The 21738-nt window shown below is 37.5% G+C and overlaps 5 protein-coding genes and 1 non-coding gene across 9 annotated transcripts; 3 read left to right on the top strand and 3 right to left on the bottom strand.

Annotated features, from left to right (window-relative positions):
* Window positions 1-1259: 1259 nt before the first annotated feature.
* On the bottom strand, window positions 1260-5974 carry LOC133746049 (L-Ala-D/L-amino acid epimerase). Of its 3 annotated transcripts, none has more exons than XM_062174210.1 (7): window positions 4237-5973; window positions 3330-3440; window positions 2900-3116; window positions 2444-2777; window positions 2254-2315; window positions 2045-2117; window positions 1260-1722 (listed from the first exon to the last, which is right to left on the bottom strand). In XM_062174210.1, coding segments are annotated over exons 1-7 (1245 nt in total). In that variant the 5' UTR covers window positions 4684-5973; the 3' UTR covers window positions 1260-1721. The 3 variants fall into 3 exon arrangements, with proteins under 3 accessions (XP_062030194.1, XP_062030193.1, XP_062030192.1); XM_062174209.1 differs by having other exon boundaries at window positions 1260-1710; window positions 4237-5972; XM_062174208.1 differs by lacking the exon at window positions 1260-1722 and having other exon boundaries at window positions 2041-2117; window positions 4237-5974.
* A 44-nt stretch (window positions 5975-6018) lies between these two features.
* Window positions 6019-7262, top strand: LOC133746050 (reticulon-like protein B9). Its single transcript, XM_062174211.1, has 5 exons — window positions 6019-6204; window positions 6291-6471; window positions 6565-6706; window positions 6800-6869; window positions 6990-7262. The coding sequence occupies exons 1-5, from the start codon at window positions 6096-6098 to the stop codon at window positions 7157-7159; spliced, it is 672 nt and encodes a 223-aa protein (XP_062030195.1). The 5' UTR covers window positions 6019-6095; the 3' UTR covers window positions 7160-7262.
* Window positions 7263-9022: 1760 nt separating this feature from the next.
* TRNAL-CAG (transfer RNA leucine (anticodon CAG)) lies at window positions 9023-9103 on the top strand. The gene has a single exon. It is a non-coding gene; the product is annotated as a tRNA-Leu (tRNA).
* Window positions 9104-10366: 1263 nt separating this feature from the next.
* On the bottom strand, window positions 10367-11519 carry LOC133745372 (uncharacterized). The gene is made up of 2 exons (XM_062173433.1): window positions 11227-11519; window positions 10367-10871 (listed from the first exon to the last, which is right to left on the bottom strand). Exons 1-2 carry the CDS (start codon window positions 11420-11422, stop codon window positions 10576-10578), a joined length of 492 nt encoding a protein of 163 aa, XP_062029417.1. The 5' UTR covers window positions 11423-11519; the 3' UTR covers window positions 10367-10575.
* Window positions 11520-15271: 3752 nt separating this feature from the next.
* Window positions 15272-18431, top strand: LOC133742830 (uncharacterized). Of its 2 annotated transcripts, none has more exons than XM_062170510.1 (5): window positions 15272-16360; window positions 17076-17228; window positions 17556-17651; window positions 17765-17920; window positions 18015-18431. In XM_062170510.1, exons 1-5 carry the CDS (start codon window positions 15758-15760, stop codon window positions 18147-18149), a joined length of 1143 nt encoding a protein of 380 aa, XP_062026494.1. In that variant the 5' UTR covers window positions 15272-15757; the 3' UTR covers window positions 18150-18431. The 2 variants fall into 2 exon arrangements, with proteins under 2 accessions (XP_062026494.1, XP_062026495.1); XM_062170511.1 differs by having other exon boundaries at window positions 15275-16357.
* Window positions 18432-18651: 220 nt separating this feature from the next.
* LOC133742828 (uncharacterized) lies at window positions 18652-21594 on the bottom strand. The gene is made up of 10 exons (XM_062170509.1): window positions 21260-21594; window positions 21069-21146; window positions 20845-20950; window positions 20445-20662; window positions 20165-20267; window positions 19937-20041; window positions 19658-19822; window positions 19334-19504; window positions 19123-19223; window positions 18652-18979 (listed from the first exon to the last, which is right to left on the bottom strand). The coding sequence occupies exons 1-10, from the start codon at window positions 21518-21520 to the stop codon at window positions 18923-18925; spliced, it is 1365 nt and encodes a 454-aa protein (XP_062026493.1). The 5' UTR covers window positions 21521-21594; the 3' UTR covers window positions 18652-18922.
* Window positions 21595-21738: the final 144 nt, after the last annotated feature.

Below are 21738 nucleotides of genomic sequence, written 5' to 3' on the forward strand. Positions count from 1 at the left end.
TAACCAAAAAAAAAAAAAAACTGGAAGACCTTACGGAAATTGGCGTGATACATGAATCATTATTAGTCTATTTGTGCTGCGTTAAGTGGCCCATTGAAGGTCAAATTTCGAGTGCTTGATATGATTGTGTGGGTCTTTGATATCATGGTAAATTCACTAGTTAATTGTCATGCTCATCTAATCAGTAGTGTTAATTATTGCCCACTTCAGTCAAGATTGTCCTTTATATGCAAAACTTGACAATGATAAGCTCACCATCATCACTTCCACAAAACACGTAGAAGCGCCTTTTAGAGTTTGCAGAAAGAAAAATGTAAGCCAATGGAGGGAAAAGAGTTTCAAAACATTTATCATGCATAAAAACTAAAACTTATATCATGTTCCAAAGCATTTTATAAGATCAACGAAGTGGTATCATCTTTGTTAAACTTTAGAATACAACAATATGATATAGAATCGAAATCATTTCTCTCCATTTTCTCTATTTAGATCAGATTTGGTTTGGTTAGAATGTAATTAAAGATCTCCTTGCCTAGATTTGAAATGAATCGAACATAGATTAGTGTACCAACTTTTGTTGGGTGAAGCATGCTCGTGTCATTATACCTATTGGGCAATGTGACTGAGAAAAGAGGTTGATTAGCTTCAGGCATGCATTTTGCGGCATGCATGCTTTCAGAAAGAAGGGTGTCCCCAAGAATAAAGCGAGCTCACTGTCTATCAATCATTCACAAAATATAAGGCAATGTGACCAGCTTTCAATGACTTCTCACTGAGACTGTAACACACCGATTTTTGATGAACTTGTAACGTGGGTGCCAACTGGCAAGAGAGGAGTGAGATGACCTCAAGAAATTCGTCGGCAATGCCAGATACTGTCGACGAAATTTGTGCAGCATAGCCTTTTTTCGAGAGGTTTTTAACGACAACACTCTCATCTGCAAAGGTGTACTTGCATATGGAAGTTGATCCAATCTTCATATCACTTTGACTAGCTTCTACTCTTTCTTCACTTTAAAATTATTCATCAGTAAAGGCCAAATGTGAAAATGAGGGAAATATATTCAATTTCCAAATGGCATCATTCTCCATCAAAGTTTGATTGGATATAGTTAATTGGGTTGCTGTATATATTGAGAGCCAAAACGGTGGAGGCAATGTTAGTCAAAACTCGATCATTCATTTTTCAACTGGTTATTCCTTTCTATGTGTACCTGAAGTCAAAAACTCTGTACGTAGTGCTCCTACAATCATTAATATTCTTGAAGAAATACTTTCCAACTATCAATAATCAATCAAGCAACCATCGAGTTCATTCTCCTCGATCTCGAGATTCCCAAATCAAATGTATCTGCATCTCTTTTGCATTGGAATGAATACAAGCCAGGGTTTGCCTAACATAAATTACTAGGCTGATGAGCCAAGCAGTTCTTGCAATGTGTGGAAATGTGCTGCAATTCTGAATGCCATATAATATTATCTACGAATCTAAATGTTTGACCTCAAAATACATTAATCTCAGCAGACGTCCTTCTACTGTCTCTTAAATTGGAGCTCTTGCCGTCTTATTGAACATGAAACATAGCCGCCACCAAACAATAGGATTTGAAAAGCTCTGCTGCTCTAGCGTCCATGTCATAAGTATCACAATGCATTCTTATATGCAGTGGAGAGTTGAAACTGTTCTCCAAACAATCAGAATCTTCGTATCTGCAGATACCTCTGCATCGTTAGAATAACAACAATCTCTTAGTTGCATTTATAATAACAAGTAAATAGTTCCAACTTCCAAGACAATGCAATGAATGCATTTTTGGCACCAAGGAATCTTATGTCTCACGAGAAGAGGAGCATAAGTTAGCTGTAAGCACTTGGAGTGAAATGTTCTATAAAGGAGTGCAGCACTTAACCATAAGGCATTGAGATTATGACTATCCCTAACAACCAGTCAGCCACGACATTTACTAGCACTTTTATGGTATTACAGTATTACTGGTACCGCAAGAGAATTGGAAATCAAATAGATGTGAAGCTTATGACTTACCAAGCAAGGTTGTCCCAGTGGAGAAATCCACCATGGCCTCTAGCGTTGTTGAACTTATAAACAGCACCAGAAACTAGCCGAAAGAATAAATAACATAATTTAAAGCACAATTATTATAAAAATAATAATGACAAATTGCATTGAAGTTTCATTATAAAAACAAAAACTCCTTCGAACAGAGTGTAAAGTTTATGTAGAAATCAAAATACCTTCATAACCCTCCAGAACTGGATCTTCTGACAGCAATAGGGGTGTATCTAGATCAATAAACCTGCAAGGAATATATTGATACTTACTCATGGATTTTGAAAACTATAAAGCTAATTAAAAACTTCAAGGAATTTCAAAAACCTGTAGGACACAAACAATTTTCTTCATAGAAACAAGGGTCATACTTACTTAAAACACCCAAGGCCAGCAGCAAGGTGGCCAGAAAAGCCCATGGCAAGTCTAGTCTCAACCATACCACCAATCATCAAATCCAATCCCGATGCTCTTGCAACCTCAATGATTTCAAGGGCCCCAACAACCCCAACTTTAGTAAGTTTAATGTTAATGACATTAGCAAGATTTTCTTCTGCTATTTTCTTAACATCTACTATACTTCGACAGCTCTCATCAGCTGCAACTGATACTCCATATCTTTCTCTAGCAATACGAGTAACATATCCAAGGCCTTCCCAATCATCTCTATGAACTGGTTGTTCAAAGAGAACTGGACTCACTCCCACCTCTGGTAAAAAGAAAAGGAAGAATTTTTATTTATTATGTTATTTGGAAAAGCAACTCTCTATCTTGAGTTATACAGAGCACATATGCTAAATGGCAACTGGTGTTTTTGATTGTATCATTTACCATATAATTTCTCAAGAACTTGGATAGCTTCATTGGAGCTATATCCTTCGTTAGCATCCAAGATAAAAGAGCAATCAGGGTGGACTGCTCTTATAGCTTGAAGGACTTCTATGTCTGAATTTAGATTATTTCCCACCTTAAGCTTTAAAGTTTTAAATCCTTCTTTGCAATACTTTGAAGCCAGTTTGGCAGCTTCAGCTGCAGGAACTATCGGAATCTGCATATATAAAATTCAGTCTATAATTACTCGTGTCTTTTGTACCGCAGACCATACTATTTGGATGTCATAGCTGTTTATAAATTGACAAGAACCACTGCCAATTCAACTTCACCCTACATCTCCTACAGAACAGTGATATAATGAAGACGAATATGGGCAATCAAATAAATGAATTACTTTTACTCAAGATTAATTGAAGAAGAACTTAACCGTTATATCAGTGGTTATGGTATTTGAAGCTCCACCAAACAGTCTCCACAACGGGACACCAATACTTGTAGCAACTGCGTCAATTACAGCCATCTCGACTCCTGCCCTAACCTTCAATATCAAGTACACAGTTCAAGACTTCATAATGATTTAAGATCCTATAAAAATGAAGATATCAATTAACACTTTAACAGTTATAATCAGGTGCTGCTGATTTGCAACAGTAGTTCTCTTATGATTCAAGTCATACGGGATTGTGTTAATTCAGTGAACTCATTATAGTCTTGTAAAAGTTTGTAACAACAAAGGCAGTGATCGATAAGGATACACGGGATCAGGAGCATCAGAGGCATTGGTCAGCATAACTATAGTGACCATAATGTGTAGTGTAGCTTTGCCTTTCCTTGTAAAATTAAAAAATAACATCACAGGAATCATATACCCTTCAAAAGCATCCAATCTTCTAATAAAGCAAGAAAATTTCTGCAGAAGAGATCCACAAAAGCCATTTCTACCACAAGAACTGAATCAATTAAATAAACTATATTTTGCTGCACATTTTTCATATCAGTAAGATTCTCAACCTAGGCAAACCAAGACAAAGCCAATTAAAGGATGGTTCTCAACTAATTCCTAAAGTTGCTCACAAAGGACACTGAACTCAACTGGTCCTCAATTTCAATACTCTCACCAACTCAATTATTCTTCCTACCTATTCTCAGCAAACAAACACATATTTCAAATGCAACTAAACTCTTTACCAATAATAGAAACTGCCATCCAAACAAAACATCCATTTTGTTCCCAATACCACTAAACCAAGCACTCATCAATCAAGAGTTCAGAACACAACTTTCATACATCAAACACCAACATATAAACAAAGCAACCAGATCTTGGTACTCACAGAAGCAAACTCATATCCAGGGAGAAGCACACCAATCTCTCCCAAAACCGAACTCAAAGTCATCCCATTATTCCTGAGCAGGAACTCACAAGCCTCCTTGGCCTTGACCATAGCGGTGTGCTGATCCTCTGCAGTCACATGAGGCAAGATTGGAGCTTCACCCCACCCCACACACCCATTTCTCAACTCAACTCTGATCGCAACATTCTCAACACGTTCAAGCCTCGAAGTCGCAATCGTAAAAGGAGCAATCAGAGGCACATTCAGAGGCCTGTTCTCTGCTCTCTGAACGTTGACTGTGAAAGTCTCGAGTAAATTACTGAACCCAAATGTGGTGGGGGTGGCCAGAGCCATTCTTGAACTGGGTCTCAGTCTTTTTGAGCTCTGAGTTGAACTGACAGTAGAACAAAGGATCAGGGAGTTGAGAGAGAACCCAATTGAGGTCATTTGGTTGGGTTTTGGTAGACTCCGATTGGATTGGAAGTAATGCTCTGTTGGTCTTCTTGTTGTATGTGTAATTGTGTAGAGATTTAGCAGAAGAGGGGTATACGATCGGTACCATTTTTTTAAATGCAAACGTTAATATTCTGACAACTGTTTGTCCTTTGTGTCTCTTCTCCTGGTGGGTTCTGCTTTTCTATATTACAAAAATTATTGGTTTCAGGTCCTACCCAGAACCAGGTGATATACATAACCTCAAGTCCAACCCACCCAGGTTGATGAAGATAGAGTTGGACTTCACGGGTTTATTGGCACCTATCAATCATTGAGACCTCTCAATAATTTCTGACCATTATATAAACGTGCATGTTTCTTGCCGCTTTTGTTTTTCGATGAGTTGCATGTTTCTTGCCTTTGTTGGGTTAAAGTACGAGTCTTTTTCTTCTTCTTTTTTGGGTGAATAAATTTCAAGTCTTTGAAAATGGTAATGACTGAAAAATGAATTAACGTTGGATTACTAGAATTGTTCATCTGTCCTCAGGTCATTTTGTTTTGGTTCACCAAATGGATCATTCTTTTCCTCAGGTGTGTCCCTTCAATGTGTCCAAAGGTTGCTTTGTGCAGGCTAAATTAAATTGCCAAAAGGGACAAATCCATGAGAGATGGAATGAGGCTGCTCGACAAAGTGGTTAGTGGTAGAGCTTAAAGCGCCAAAGCTTGATGAATTGGCTGCCTACTCACGGATTAGTGAGTAGTGATTACTGATTAGGAATTCAATTTCATACAGATGCATGAGAGTTAACAAAAAGAGTTGCACTTTAAACTTTAAAGTAAAGAGTAATCAAATGTATAATTAGACTAACTTTGTTTCAATCAATATAATGATATGTTTCAAGAGTATGCATTTAGATAAAGTACGAGTCTTGTATAACTTTTAGAACATATCATTGTATTTTACTATCTTCTCTCGCACATTTGGCCACAATCTTTTTTTTTTTAATTTGTTTTGTAGGGTATTTTCCAACAGTTGCTTTAAACATATACTGTATAATGTTCATTGTTTTTATTTTGGTGTCACTATACATTAGGATAATCTTTGGCTTCTTTGGCTTCAAAATAGAATGTTTCATAGATCAATATCCAAGACTTTTACAAGACGAAGATCAATGTTTTTTTTTTCTTTCTGATTGATTAACTAAGTAGCTAGATAGGCTAGCGTGCATGCAACGCAAAAGTTGATCGAATTTGAGCCAAAGCCCTTCCAAGGCATTCCTTACTTCATTGAAGCTGACTTTACTACCAAGCTTAGAACCCACAGGTCAGGCACATCTGTATTCATATATAAGTTGCTGTTGGTCAATGTTCATACATATATCAACCCACAATACAAGTTATTAAGTCCTAAATCACTCTTGATCATGCCGGGATTAGTATACTCGTCGGATTCTGATGACATCTATGGAACCAGCCACTCAAGGCTCTTTGGACGCGAGAGGCCAATTCATCAGGTTCTTGGGGGTGGCAGAGGTAACATACATTCATCAATCTATATCATCTACATACTCTAGCACGTAAGCTAGTTTACATGTTAATCCTTTTGTATACATTTGTAGTTGCGGATGTGTTGTTGTGGAGGAACAGAAATGTATCGGCGGCGCTTTTGGGTGTGATGACCGTGATATGGTTTCTTTTCGAGGTAGTCGAGTACAATTTCGTCACCCTCCTCTGTCACGCCTCCATTACCACTATGCTTGTTATCTTCATTTGGCGCATGGTTGCAGAAATCTTCGGATTGTATGTATTACTCCCTAATGTATTCGCTTACATAATCTTCATCCTTTAATTTCCTAAAGTACTACTCTTAACAAATTAACTGTGTACATGCAGGACACCTCCTAGAATACCTGAAATTATATTAGATGACTCTACATTCAGAGATGTAGCTTCCACAGTCCATAAAAAGTTCAACCGTTTCTTGTCAAAGCTCATTGACAGTGCTTGTGGAAAAGACCTACCATTCTTCATCTTGGTAATTTCAAGTGTGAACAGTGAACTAATTATGTGCAATTTAGGCTTATATTATCTATACTTAATAACTTCCTTCACTATCGATGATGTTCAGGCAATCGTTTCTCTATACATTTTGTCTGTGATTGGAACCTATTTCAGCTTTCTGAATCTTCTTTACTTGGGTAAGCTAGGAAGTGTTATTTTTAATCAAGTTCATCTTAATACTTCCATTTAATGTGATCAATATCTATAGGGCTATCGGTAACTGATTATCTTGATTTTGTTTGCAAATGATGTTTAAGGGTTCCTGTGTCTGGAAACTCTGCCTGTTCTGTACGAGAAATTTGAGGACGACGTTGATCATCTAGCTGGAAAAGTTTCCCGTGAAATAAAGAGATCATACAGAAAGTTTGAGGCTCAGTTCCTCAACAAAATCCCAAGAGGCCCAGTCAAAGACAAGAAAATCAGATGATTAACATCCTGGCCAAAGTTGCGCATACAATCATTGTACTAAATTTACCATGAAGATTTCTGTAAATAAAACATTACTTAATATAATGTTGTATAAAACTCAATGACTCAATATTATCACACTCTATGGTAACTCAATGCTGAGCCCAGGATCTTGGGCTCAACTTTTATGAACCACATTGTATTGTTCTTTTCTGAGGAGATTAATTTGGAAGACAGATGTTTAAATCATATATAACTGTGCTCTACTCCACTAATGGTAATAATGTGGTTTTGTGGAGCTCAGAAGCAGAAGATTTCTCATATATAATTGTAAATTGCTCTTATATGGACATTGGACAACTCATTGAGCTAGGAGTCAAGTTTATGAAGAGAAACCAAGGGTAACAGAGGAATCCTAGAGACCTAGTGAATATGTGCACCTTTAAGATAATGTTTTAGCTTTGAATTATTGTTCTGCAATGTAGTAAGTGGCTGCTACTAGATGAATCTCCTAAAGGTAAATAATTGGAGCTCAAGTCCTTAATGGGATGCCATTGGAAAGATAATGTTTGGACTAGTTCCAACCTTCCCAGGCCAAAATCTCAAAAGGGTATATAGCTCTGTTAAATTATTGCACATTATTGAGCAGATGATGGCCATTTTGATGAACAGAGATCTAAAACAGTATATAGTTAATTTGGCGGTCACTGTCCCTAGTGATAATTTCACTGTCATACTAGTTTCCACTACCCCCTATCAAAATTTAGACAAGGAAGAGTGGGATATGAATGCAATCCAATATATAATCCAATAAAACCACTCATCTTATATATATTTTTTCAGTGGCTACTGAGTTGACCCACTAATAATCTTTCATGTCAAACACTCTTATGTTTTTGCTTGCATGAGCAATAGAGAGAAGAGAATCACTTCAAGTCCTAAAGTGGAGAGGCAGAGACCAGAAAAGAGAGAGAGATTCCACTAACACAAACAATAATAATTCTTATTGGAATATTGACTTTTTGATCACTATAAAAACTCTCTTGGAGGGTTTCAGCTCAATTTCATTTAGCAACTTGAAACACAGATGGGGAGACTATGGAGGGAGATAGGCAGTGTGAAATTTGATGATGGTGAATATTGGTTAGTGTTTTGGGCAGTTTTGGTCACAATGTCTATTATCTCAGCCATAGTTTTTTCTTGTGCTGATGGTATGTCCAAAGAGAGAAGCACTACAACAACCGACACAGACCTCTATGGCGGCTCAGCTTGTGCTGCTGGGTGTGGTGCAGCTTGTGGTGCATGAAGTAATACTTCTTCCTATTTCTAGGTTAACAGAGAGTAAAGTGGTGAGTAGCCTCAGGATGTGAGGTTGGAGAATTCCATCCAAAGTTGGACTAGACGTTAGCTTGACTTCCATTGATGTTGTATCAGTTGTAACTTGTAACACATTAGTTTCCTGCAGAAGTTTTTAGAAGTGGATGAACCACCTAATTGCTCTAAGAACATTGCATTGTCAAGAGCATTCTGTCATAGAGCAAAAGAATGCTCTTGACAATCAATGGAGTTTTATTGATCATCATTCGTATTGTTATCACTTATCTGCCTTTCCCTCTCCCCTCTTTGTTCTTAAATTCTTGAACCCTCCATGTGAAACAGGCAGGGAGCTTTTCCAAGTAGCTAGTTTCATTTAGATTTCAATGAACATTCAACCTTTTCTTTTTCCTTTTCTTCCCTTCTCTGCTATATGATGCGCCTTTCCAAAATACAGTGTCAGGGAATCTAGTCGAGGATGGTAAATAATAAATGATTAAATGTTGTGGCAAATACAACTATACAATACCACATGTTATATAGTAATCCTGTATTAAACTGACAACAAGTCAAGATGGCCGAGTTGGTCTAAGGCGCCAGTTTCAGGTACTGGTCCGAAAGGGCATGGGTTCGAATCCCATTCTTGACATTATATTTTTTTTTTCTGTAACTATGATTTTCTTTTTTTTTTAACCAAACTATATTCAGTTCCATTGTGACATAAAACCAGAACACAAAGGTTGCTGTATAAAATTAATGATGGAGGAATATAACCAAACTATATTTCAGTTCAATTGTGACATAAAACATTGGCATCCTAACTCCTAACTACGATAACTCCAAAATACAAAGGTTATAAAGGTCTATGGTTGCTACCCTCTTTTACTTTGCAGCTGATTAGCCACATCAATATGTGCCATCTTTCTTCTTGGAGCTCTCGGAGAGCATGTATGTGGCTTACCAGACAGATCATCCAAATCAATATCAGATGCTGTAGAGTATGATGCACAAACTGTCTTCTTCACTGATCCACAACCACAAGCATACCGCCGTGCAATGTGCCCTCCCACCTTGAACGGTAGCTTTATGCACCACCAGACAACCATTACCGGGCAGCAGATGCACAAGCAAGCGCTGCATAGAAACTCTGGCGCATTATCAGCACCACATTTCGAATTTTTTCCCTGAGAAGAAGAATTTGATGGCTTTGCATTCATTTGAACTGAAATCTCAAAAGGATTGAAATAGACAAACGTCTAGAAGATGATATCAGAGTCCACCAGCGAGATATGAGAAATACTATCATTGAAGAAGAGCTAATTATAGAGCACTGTCCTTAGACCTAAATAGACTAGGAAAATATTGACTGTGATAGAAAATAATGAATCCTAATAAGACTAGAACAAGAAACCTAATTAACTGTAGATATAGAAATCTGAATTGGAAAGGAAAATACGATGTCCCAACTTTCCTAAAATCTTCAAAATCCGACTTCTTCGTCTAACCTCAGAGTGCTTCAAGTTATCTTCAAAGGACCAATAAGGTGTCTCCCCCATTGATGCAAACACGAGCAAATGCTGCAGTTTCTGGTGTTGACATATTCCAATCCTTTTCTCTGGTCACATATGGCGACCTTTGATGCTGTAAACATTGGTGAGCAATCTTCACAGAAAAGCTTGCTGCTTTCCCTTTGTAAGTTTATCAAATTGCTGTTCACTTTTATACATGGCCTTTGCTTTCTATCATCATGGTAGATAAGACTTGACATATGCTCTGCATGTCCTTTCCGATGCTAGATTCTCTAAAATGACAGGACCAGAATGCACATAAAGTACAGTCCACACGAGCTCAGCTGTTATTGGCTTTGAGTAGCTCTTGCTGATATTATATTCTCAAAAGATTAATACAGGTATGGATACTGATGTAAACTGTTTATCATTCAGCAAAATGGCAAATACAATACACTTACTGTCACATGATTTTGCGAATTCGAAAGCTTAACCTACAAGACCATGAACCGAATAAGTTCTAAAGAAACTAAATCATAAAGGGGATACTGGTTTCACATTACAAATCCATCGAACCAGTCAAGCTTTGCTTGCTCACTTATTCTGTCACCCATCAATTTTCTCTTTTCGTGATTGGCATTTCCTTCATCAACTTATCCATTGCCTGATTCAAATCAGCAGCCTTCTCATCACTCCCATACAACTCATCCAAATCAGATTCAATCTCTTCCTCATCCTCCTCTTCATCGTCACTCAGCGATCCCTGCCTCTTCCCGCAAAGTTCTTCCATCAACTTCTCATCAGTCTGTTCATGCTTCCCTGTTAACTTCCTCTTCAGAATTGCCTCAAAGATAGTTGGTATTGCCTTGTCATTTCCTTTAAAGTAGTCGTCAATCTGCATTTTCAGCTCTGAAACCAAAACATGCAGAGATCAGATTGCAAATAAAAACCCGGTCATATTATACATACAATGGAAAAAACCATAAACCCCAAAATATTTTCGAATACAACCTCTCAAACAATGAGGACCATGACTATTAATGTTGCATTGTTGCAAGATCAAATTATTAATCTTTAATTCTTCATCACTCAAAAGGTCACAAAATTTAATCCAAAACCCAACAGAATACAATGAAGTAGCTGAAAGCCTAAAACCCTTAAACCTCAGAACCCAACAAATTCAAGTTTGATTTCAAATCCATGAACAGTGCAAACTGCTTATGATTAAAACCCAAAACTTCTATTTCTTAGGAAAAGTTAATACCTTCGTCACTGACGTCGTCTTCTTCATCTTTGGAAACCTCTTGGTTATGTGATTGAGAGTCAGTCGAGTAGAAGCTCAATCTGGGCCGAGTCGAAAGAGCGAGTTGGGTAGTCCTAGAACTGGGTTTGCAGCAGGGAGGAGAGAGAAGACGAGTACGAGCATAAAGGGAGACATTTCTTATGATAGACTGTTTCATTGTTCTAGCTCAATCTGGGTTGTTTCTCTGCTAGTAGGGTTTAAGCGGAGACTGAAAGCTTTGCTTTAGAGAAGACTAATATAGTAAAGGTTGAGCTGGACCTTGCATTTTGGGTTTTAGAATTGGTCTTCTAACTTTTTGAGAAGGAATTGGGCTTATATTTTGCTTAATATACAAGTTAGGGTTGGTATGGGTTATGGCGGGTTAGGGTGGGTTTTGGCCGGAACCGACCACCGAATCAAGCAACTCCATTGTTGGGGTTTGAAGACCGATGGCAATGTCGACCCGCAAGTTTTTGAAAAACGATGTGCAAATCTATGAAGAGAAAAGAGTCGACCTTAATGTTTATTGTCATTAGTGTCTGAATGTCAAATCGACGGTCAAACTAAATTATAAATTGTGACCGATGACCATATGTTTATGCAAGATCTGAGACGGTTGTTGGGTTTCGATCAATAAATTGTGACTCCTAATACAAACTCTCAATTTCATTTTGTGGGATGGAGAATTAGAAACCAACTATCCAATTCTAAGCAACAAGTCATGTTCTAAGTTCTAACGTCCAGCAATAATAATGAGGCATGAGTCACACGGACTCACTTTCTTCTTATTTAAAATCACATGACGTCCAGAAGAACATGCATCTCGAATTCATTCATTTAATTTCATTGCAATTTAACAATGAATGATGAGACATGAAATTGGCAATTGTTTAGGAGCAAAGAGAGATTTTCATAAAATTAAGCCAAACCCTGTTGCTGTCAAAGCTCTTACATCATATGCATGTATTGACTTTAGATCTTTTGGTTTTCAATTATGTCGCATAGTCGTAGTTCATACTATTACGATTTTGAAATGAAACCCAGTAAGTATTATAAGTAATTTCAGTGTTTGATGAGTTTGATAAGCAATTCCGAATTAAGTCTGAGTGATGTGACCGACAAAAAATGGTTTTGATTATAAGCTTTCTGAAAACAACGAAATGTTGAAAAGGACCAGATCGTAATCACCAATCAGCCAAGAAATTACAGCGGCTAGTATGGAAGAGGGAGAAGGAGCTTGAACGTACAGTGTTTTCCTCATCAAGAGCCGATTTCTTTGCTTCTAATTCTAATCTACTACCAGTCTCCTAGCTGCTGCTTTACTATTACTATTACTATTAGTAAAGCTCACATCGTCTCTAAGATTTTACTGGTATTACAGAGAGTGAGAGATTTGGTAAACAAAATATAAATCAACCTTGCACCAATGTTCTTACTCCCATGTAGAAATAACCTAATTGTCTTCCTGCATGTGTTGACTACTCCAAGTATATGAGTTATACTAGTGATGTATATCTTGGAAACGAATACATAACACGTCTAGAACAGAAATTCTAAACTCTGAAAATTAGAAAGCTAGTAAAAGTCTCTAAGTAAGAAAATTCACAATTCAGTCACAATCAAATTCAACTATTAAAGAAAATATCTTCATCGAGAGCAAACTACAATCTAGGCTGGAATTGAGATTGGATCTGAAAAATAAAACAAAGTAATGTGAGTCTATAATTATGAATTATGAGAAAATAAAGAAACAATAATGAATTTTTTTTTTTAGTTTTCTTTGCAAAAGAGTAGGTCTTAAAAAGCTTGATATTAATATCTGACCCAATGATAAAATTATGAAAGCAAAAACGCTTTAACCCGGAATTTGTGGTGAAATGGTTGAGAAACTGGAAGCCCCATTTTTATTTTTTTTGCTTGGAGGAGCATGGACCCATTCACCCACAAGTAGAATCTTCTAATTAGACAACTAATTTCCATTTTATGGAACTAATCACTGTTGTGTTTTCACTTTTGATTATATTTTAAGTCAAGCTGTCCATGAATGGAAACGAAAATGCCAACCAGGAAAATTGGAGACACCTTTGAATGAATTGTTTTACAATTTCTAAACATTCATTTGCACGGAACTAGGTTCATGTTGGGATGCCAGCCCCAAACAATGAAATTAGTAAATTAATTAACCTGTTAATTAACAAAAGAATTGAAGAAATCAATGCCATTATAATACCTCGAGAAGTTAATATAATTAATCACATACTTTCTTTAGTTTAATCTGCACTCAACTTATGGAGTCACGGGGTGGGCTTCTTAAGATGCCTTTGAAATTCTCAAATAAAAGAGAAAATAAAATAAAAAGGAAGTTTCCTATTATAACTACAATGCTTAGGGATCCCTAACCCTAAATAAAATTATGTATATGTTTCTTCAAATCATTTTCAATTGTACCACTTTTGATAAGTTTACTTTGACTCGGAATTATACAGAAATTTTGAATGTTTTTGGAATGTATAAAGTGAAAGCCTATTATTAATTCTTGTTGGTTTTTGTTACATTTGTCTTAGTTATAGGGCTTAGGCTAGGGCTTTTTTTTTTTTTTTTTTTTTACCAAATAAATAAAGGGATTAGGTAAAGAAAATGTTGTAAAAGCTATTCTTGATGTCTTTGAGCCTTTAGACTTTTGAATTACCTCTTCAAGGACTCATTTCAAGACTTTGAGAATAATTGGATGTTTGAATTTTTTTCATCCAAGAGCGAAATTTAAGAGGTTTATACCCCAAAAGTGTAGATGACAGCAATTGATGTGGGTTGGGAATTTGTGATATAACTAAAGGGTAATAGCATTAAAGAAAGGTATTGTCCCTGTTCTGGGTTTTTATATAAATTCCAAGTACAGAAAATGACCTTAGTACTCTAGTGGCACCACGACACATGATAAGTTGAAGATGAACTTGAGCAGAAAATCTGAGCAGCTTGAAGGGGTGCTTTTGTCATTTGTGTTTGTGTTTGATCATGTGAGATATAGGAGATATAGACAGTTGGGAATCATATGACTAAACATCGATAATTTATTTTGTGGGATATTAAACAAGTAATGAGGCTGAGAAGAAGTGGTTATGGAGAGTGATATACATCTGTATATTCTATAGCCTAGCAATTTAGATGTCACAGCCTCAGTTCTTTGGTAGTTTGGTTAAAGCTCAATTAAAAATAGCATCTAAAGTTAAAAGATAACCAAATTTAATGATCCCGTGATGTCATATTGATGAGTCAAACTATGCATTTTTGTGTCTTAATTAGTCACTCAAATTATCAAATGGTTGAGAGTTTGTCTAATATATGTCGTTTGAACTCAAATTCAAGTCTAACTATGCACTTTTATGTCCTGATCGGTCCCTAAGATTATCAAATTGTTGAGAGTTTACTTAATATTTATCGTTTTAACTTGATTTTAAGTCTAATTATGCATTTTTATGTCCTACTTAGTCACTCAAATAGTTGAGAGTTTACGTATAATTTTAAAGTGAATTCAAGTCCATTTTTATGTCCAAACTAATAACTCGGATTATCAAACTAATGAGAATTTACCTAATACATGTCGTTTTAACTTGAATTCTTAGATTTGTTATACTGAATTAATTCTTGAGATTACAAACATGACTGTAATCTAATAAATCATAAACTCATGAAATAGTGAAACACTGGTAGAATGGTCCCCCCCCTCTAGCAAGTGAGTCAAAGTTAGGCCCCCTTTCACATGATTACAACTATTTAGATTTTAGAGCAAGCAGAGACTGTAGTACATGCCAAGCATAGGTATGATTAAATTCTAAAAAAGATATGTAATCCCTGCACTGATGAATTTTGACCTTGTGATTTTGGCAGTGGGACCCTTCCAAATGCTGACCACAGTAGATCTCTGACAGGACTTTTTTTTTTTTTTTTTTGTATGGAACTAGAATTTTCTGTTTGTCCACACTACCCTCTCTCCTCTTCTCTTATCTTCTTCTGTGTCTGGTCTCCAAAGACAGTGATGATCCCTTAAAATTTTCAAAAACCATTTCCTGGCTTTGTGTTGTTTCCTTGGTGCTGTGTCCCAAATGACCCATCTTGGTCTTTGGGGGTTTCTGATGAGTAAGCATCAGCTGGCCTAAAAAGAAAAGCCAGAGGAGGAAAAAAGAAAAGAAAAGCAAAGTTGAAATTTTTACTCAGGGTTTACAGAGGCTCCTCCTGAAGAAAGAGAGAGAGAGAGAACCAACAAGAAGACAAAGCATTATAGCATATAGCCCACCTACCCAACCCACAAAAAGGAACAACCCCACAATTTTAAAATCTCATCTCACTTATTTTGTTTCCATTAAATCAAAGCTCCATTTTTTATTAGTATATTCTCTCCAAAGTCTCCACTAAAGAATTCACTTCTTCTTCTTCTTCATCACATTCCATTGTCCTATTCTCTCCTTCACAACCAGGCCAAGGTAAAGCTGTATTCTTTGTTCTTTCTGAAGAAACCATGCCTGTTCTTACAGAGAGCTCAGAGCACATGAAATGGAGAAGACCCAGAAGCCAATTAATCCAGCCCATTTCAGAAACAGATCCATACAACCCAAATCCAGCACCATCCATAATCCAATCCACTCGCTGCAAATCCACAATCTCCTCCCTCCTCCTCTCCAGCTTCACCACCACCACCACCACCAATGAAGCCTCATCCTCAAGCCTCAGCACCAAGAAGAAGACAAACTTCCCCTCATCAGCAAAGTTCAGAGGCATGGGCTGCACAGCCTCAGCCTCACAGCAAGTCTCAGTGCCAGCTGTGATCAGGAGCTCAGCAGATTGGGAAGGGAAGAAGGTGAAGAAGAAAAAGGTTAATAAGAAGAATGTCAGGAATGAGTTCAAGGACAAGAGCCAGAACCAAGGAGTGGTTGATGGGCCTGTTGGGTTTGGGTTGAATTCTGCAACTTGTATGGATTTTCAGGATGTTTGGTGTGGGCCTGGAATTGGGTTCTCAGCAGAGACTGCTGGCTCTGTGGATTGTGTTGTGGCTAGGAGAAATGTTTCTGGAAGAGGCAAGATTGATGGGGATCATAATAGGATGAACAGCCACAGGGAGGTAGTAGTAGTAGTACAAGTCTTTCTTTCTTTTCCTATTGATTCTGGGTTTCAATGCTTTGAAGTTTGTTGCTTCTCTCTGTTTCAGGCTTTTACTGATATCTTAGAATATTGGGTTTGAATGCTTTAATTGCATGGATGGTCTTCGTCATTATTGTTTTTCAACTTTGATTTTGTGCTTCAGTTTCAGTTTCTCAGCTTCAAAGTTTCTACCTTTCCTTTTATCATTTCGGTTTTGATTTGCCAAATGCTGATCAATATTCACACTTTTTGTTACATTGGTCATATGTCAAACCATATATTTATCATATTTTTTTATTGTTTTTTCACTGTTTTTTGTTTTGTTTTATTATTTTGTTTCGTATTTAAAAGGAGTAACCCTTTGAGTTACGTTTCTGTGATTGACAAGCCCTTTGCTTGTATTTGGCGATAAGTGCACTCTTAATTGCGTAGTCACCTAAACGGAAAAAACTCTTTGGCTGAATGACTCATAGTATACCCCAAACCTTATATTAGCTCCTCGTTTCTGTTAAACTTCTGACTCTCAGCAATCGTATTAGGGTATATTCTTCTTTCATTTCACTTTTAGGCTTGTTTAAGGTTGAAGACTAACTTTATGATATTTGAGTGCAAGTTTCAACAAGTTGTGTATCTGCTTGTACTCTATCTTTGGTTTGGTATAGCTCTGACTAACTTGTTTGGTTACTTCTTTTCGGCAGCGTCCTTGTTTAGCAAGGCGAACTGTGAACCCGGATACTATCTCGTTTCTTGATTCTGAACCTGAATTCCTCTTAAGCCGCCCTGGATCAGAGGTGTTTGGAAGTAGGTGTTATCGACATGTTCGCCATGCCTCTCCTGAAGGCCTCGCAGAGGTGATTTATTCTATGCTCTTCATTTTAACTTTGCCTTGCAAGTTGCAATATAGTTAGATTTTACTCTTGCTTTTGCCCGTTCTGTCAATGACTTGGTTTAGTACTGCAAATAGTTATTTAGCTGATGTCGGTTTGGCAAGCAATCTGCACAACTTGGCATACTATAACAAGTTCTTTTAAGTTACGGTATAGATTTTTGTCTGGAGTATCTGAATCTATATGGTAGCACAGTCTGTGTTGGACTCGTATGTTAAGATATCTGTGTCAGTGAACATAATGACTAACTCAGTTTGGGGATTTTGTATGTTTGTGCAATGGTGGTTGCAGATTATGATGTTTCAAAGTAGTCTTATGATGGGTGGAAGATCAGACATGGATAGATATAGAGAGTGGAGACTTGATGTTGATAACATGACATACGAGGTTAGATTCACAAACTAAATCCCTTTTCTATGTCAAATCATTTATGTTTTTGGATACCAATTGTTGGTCTAGTTTTGACAGTTACCTTACTTTTTCTTTTCTGCTGGAAATAGGAACTGCTTGAGTTAGGTGAGAGAATTGGTTATGTGAGTACTGGATTAAAAGAAGATGAGATAAGCCGGTGCCTTCGAAAAATTAAGCTATCAATGTTGAGTGATCGGTCACAACATTCACCTGGGCAAATAGATGGCAAGTGCATCATTTGTCAGGTGAGCTTGGAAAACTCTTGTTATTGTTTACTTTGAATATTTATCTTTTTACGGGCTGTAATTTTCTTAATCCTTGATTGTTCAATGCTCATAGGAGGAATATGAAGCAGATGATGAGATGGGTAGACTGAATTGTGGACACCTCTTCCACTTACAGTGTATAGAACAGTGGCTTGCTCATAAAAATACTTGCCCTTTTTGTAAGGTTGAAGCGACAACTAAACGCTAGGACTGGTGAACTCTAAGTTTCCCATTCAGTGCTGGTGTTTTCGTTAGCTGTGGAGCCCTGCATGTACAGATTTGTTCTTCAACACATGAGCAAGTATTCATTATTTGGTTTGAAGTCTTGGGCGTTTTGCTCGTTGGGCATTTCCATGTTATCAATTTGGATGGTGGTCATTACAATCTCTACAAACAGTTCTTATATCATACTTATTTTGTGGTTTCTCCTGCCTTTTACATGCTTATAAATTCTTGAAATGCAATGCAATGGTTCCAATTAAGTGACCAATATCTCTTTTTTTTTTTTCCTTTTTGTTTAATAGTAAGATTAATGAATGCAGTTAACTATGTACCAGAAGGAAAAGATAAGGGTGCTGATGTTTGGTAAACTTTGATACCAGGAATCCTGGAGTTGTTGGCAACTATAGTATTATACCACTGTTTTAGGGTTCCAGGCTGAGTTAGGAAATCATAATTTTCATGAATCCTGGCTGAGTTAGGCCTTCAGAGATAATGAACTTCCTAGTTTTCTCACCTTTACTCATCACTTTTTACAGCTTACAATACCAACACTTAAAACCAAGTTGGCCTACGATTTAGTAAGCTTTTGTTGTATAAATTACATCCCTTACAACTATGTGTACATATCAACAGCCATTTTGATACAAATTACATCCCTTACAACTATGTGTGCATATCAACAGCCATTTTGACCTCCTTTTGGGGATTCTTCATATGGTTGCCTTTCTTTAGGAGTAGATGATTTAAAAGACGAAGAAATCAAGCCCTGTCATGACGATTGAGAAACTCAATAATGTGTGGATACACTCCTGCTGCCTGCATTAAAGGGAAAAAAAAGAAACGGGACAAACGTTAAAATAACAATACAGATCCAATGGACATGGTGCTAACATATACGCATCATTCCTGATATAAACAGAACTACAGAAGTCTATAAAAGAAAAACATATCACTCATACCCCGCGACCTCCAACCAAATCGTAGTGTGCATAATGAGGACCGCCAAGTTCTCCAAGAACTTTGAAGGTAACCAATTGCTCAGGAATTACCTTCACTGTTTCTACTCCAGGTACACCATGCCCAAACATGAAAGGGACAGAAGAAAAGAAATGGAAATTAGTGTCTGGGATATATGTTAAGACATCAGGCTCAACTATATTAACATTCTACCATAAACGGCTTCAGGAGGACATATTAGGTCTTGATCTCCTCCAAGGGCCAAGATTGGGACATTGCTTTTGCATAGATGTTCCTTGTAAAAGAAAGTCCCACTCCTGTCACGTAAACCACCCTCCTGGAAGACTGTTGCTAGCTGCAAGAGAAGCTTAGCAGGGACAGTACCTGCATATTATAATGAGAATATGGGGCTGTAAACAGTACAGATTCATTGTGGAAGAGGTTGAGAGAGTGATTACTAAGCAGTGTTGACATAAGCTAAAATGAGAACTTCAATTTGCAATATGTCGGTGTATGTTGACACGATTCTAGACTTACCAAAGTTGTTTAAGATAAGCTTTTCATATAACTCTGGATCCATCAGGTCTTGAGCAGAAACTTGAGGTTTTAACCAAGACAAAACTGGAGTACCACTCACAAGATGATGCACAGCAGTATATATTGCGCCGAACGGAACAGGAACATTTACCACCTGAGCAGGGTCTGCCTGAGCACCACAGGCAGATATAGTATGCTTATCAATTTTGGTTCCACAGGCAGGAATTTATCATAGGGAAAATTATAGAGATTTACAAAACAAATTATCTTTTATATAACTTGCCAGAGGTAAAAACAATTTCAGTGATGATTTTGAAGGCCTGTAGTCAAGTGATGACCCCAAAGTAACAACTGATGCGAATCCAGAATCTTGTCCTTGAGAAGCTAAAAACAGAAGTTTTAATTTTAGTGTCAAGGAAGAAACAACAATGTCAGTAATTGCTCCTTGTGTCTATTTAGAAGGTAAAGATTAACTAATTCGATTAAAAAGTTTAGCTTGGCACATACAGCATCGTGAGAGCATTGCATATAGCAAGATACCCCCCATCGAGTGACCAATCGCGAGAAGCTTGCCATCCTCTGGTTTGCATTGAGTTCTTATATACTCCATCTGAGATGAGGAAACCGTTGTTTGAGCCAATCATAATATCAAAAGCACTAAAATCTTTGTAGTCACAAAGACATGCACATGTACACAACCATCAGTGATTCAAAATGAGAATCCTATTCAGGACACTAAATTCTCTAGAGTATAAAGTCAAGCATATTAAAAAGGATGTCACCTCACCGCAACAGGCACATCCTCTTCCAAGTAGTGATCAAAGTCCCAATCAAGCTTTGCGACAAGATCAAGTTGCTTCTGGAAATCTTCCAATGTAGTTGAAAAACGCTCTTGGAAGTCTGCAAAACTTGTAACCGCTCGTTGACCTACTTCCATGATGTTCAATGGTGTTTGACTTAAACCCCTAATCTGTGTAGCACGGTTTTTTCCTGCTTCTAACAAACCTGAAATAATGGAAACTCACCGTATTTGATTCCAAGCATACAAACAAACAAACAAGCAAACTTTAAAGTATGACAATTTCTCAGGTACAATGCACAAAAAATTACACAAGTCTATGGCTAGTCGTAATCTTCAATTCTTTTTTCTCCGAAAGAAATTTAAGACACTAAGCAAAAACACCTACCATTTACTTCCCCTGAGTCGGTTCCATGTGTGCTCAACCCAGCACCTCTGACTTCAAGAATCCAGGTATCATATCCTTGCGCCGACATGGAGCGCGCAAAGGAGAACTATAAAAACAAACAGTCACATGCATTTCAGCTCCCTAATCATATATGGCAATGACACAAAAAAAAATCTCCGCAAAATTTATACCAGAAAAAAAGTTTGCTGAAAACCAAATCTCACCTCAGGAGAGAGATCGAATCCAATAGCATTTGTGGCGACCCCCGACAACAGTAACAGCGGATGATTCCTCGGCTCGCTCTGCGTATCGATCAATCCACCATTATCAACCAAACCAAAACTTGTCAATATATATGAATATAAACAAAGAGAGAAATTTCACTAGATATAGAGAGAGAGATGGAGGGAGGGACCTGAGGAGAGGGAAGGTAGCGCCAGAGAGCGAGGTTCCAGTCGGAATCGGGAACGGAGACGAAGTGAAGCTCGTCGGCGGTACAAACCGACCACCGCGGGTCGTTTCTCTTTTCCAAACCCAAGGCTACGCCGTTAGCGGGGCTGCGGCGGGCGGAGACGCGAAGCGGTTCGGGGCACCTGACTGGGCTGAAGTAGTAACGGTCAGTACCGAAAGCGGTGGCGAGGGAACGGAGATCGGAACCGGGAACGAGAAACGACATCGTTTTGGTTTGTTTTGAAATTTTAATTTGGCGAGCTAATTTAGGAGGAGAATATTTGAGGGTGAGCTAATTTAGCGGGAGAGAAAATGTATTTATAAAGCTGCTGCATTTTTGGAGGCAATGCATGGGAATCTCATGTTCACATAAATTTTAACATTTTTTTTTCAACCATTAATATTTTTATTAATTGAAATTTAACGGTTGAAAAACTCGAAATA

Source organism: Rosa rugosa, chromosome 4, assembly GCF_958449725.1.
Source record: "Rosa rugosa chromosome 4, drRosRugo1.1, whole genome shotgun sequence".
Lineage (NCBI taxonomy): Eukaryota > Viridiplantae > Streptophyta > Magnoliopsida > Rosales > Rosaceae > Rosa > Rosa rugosa.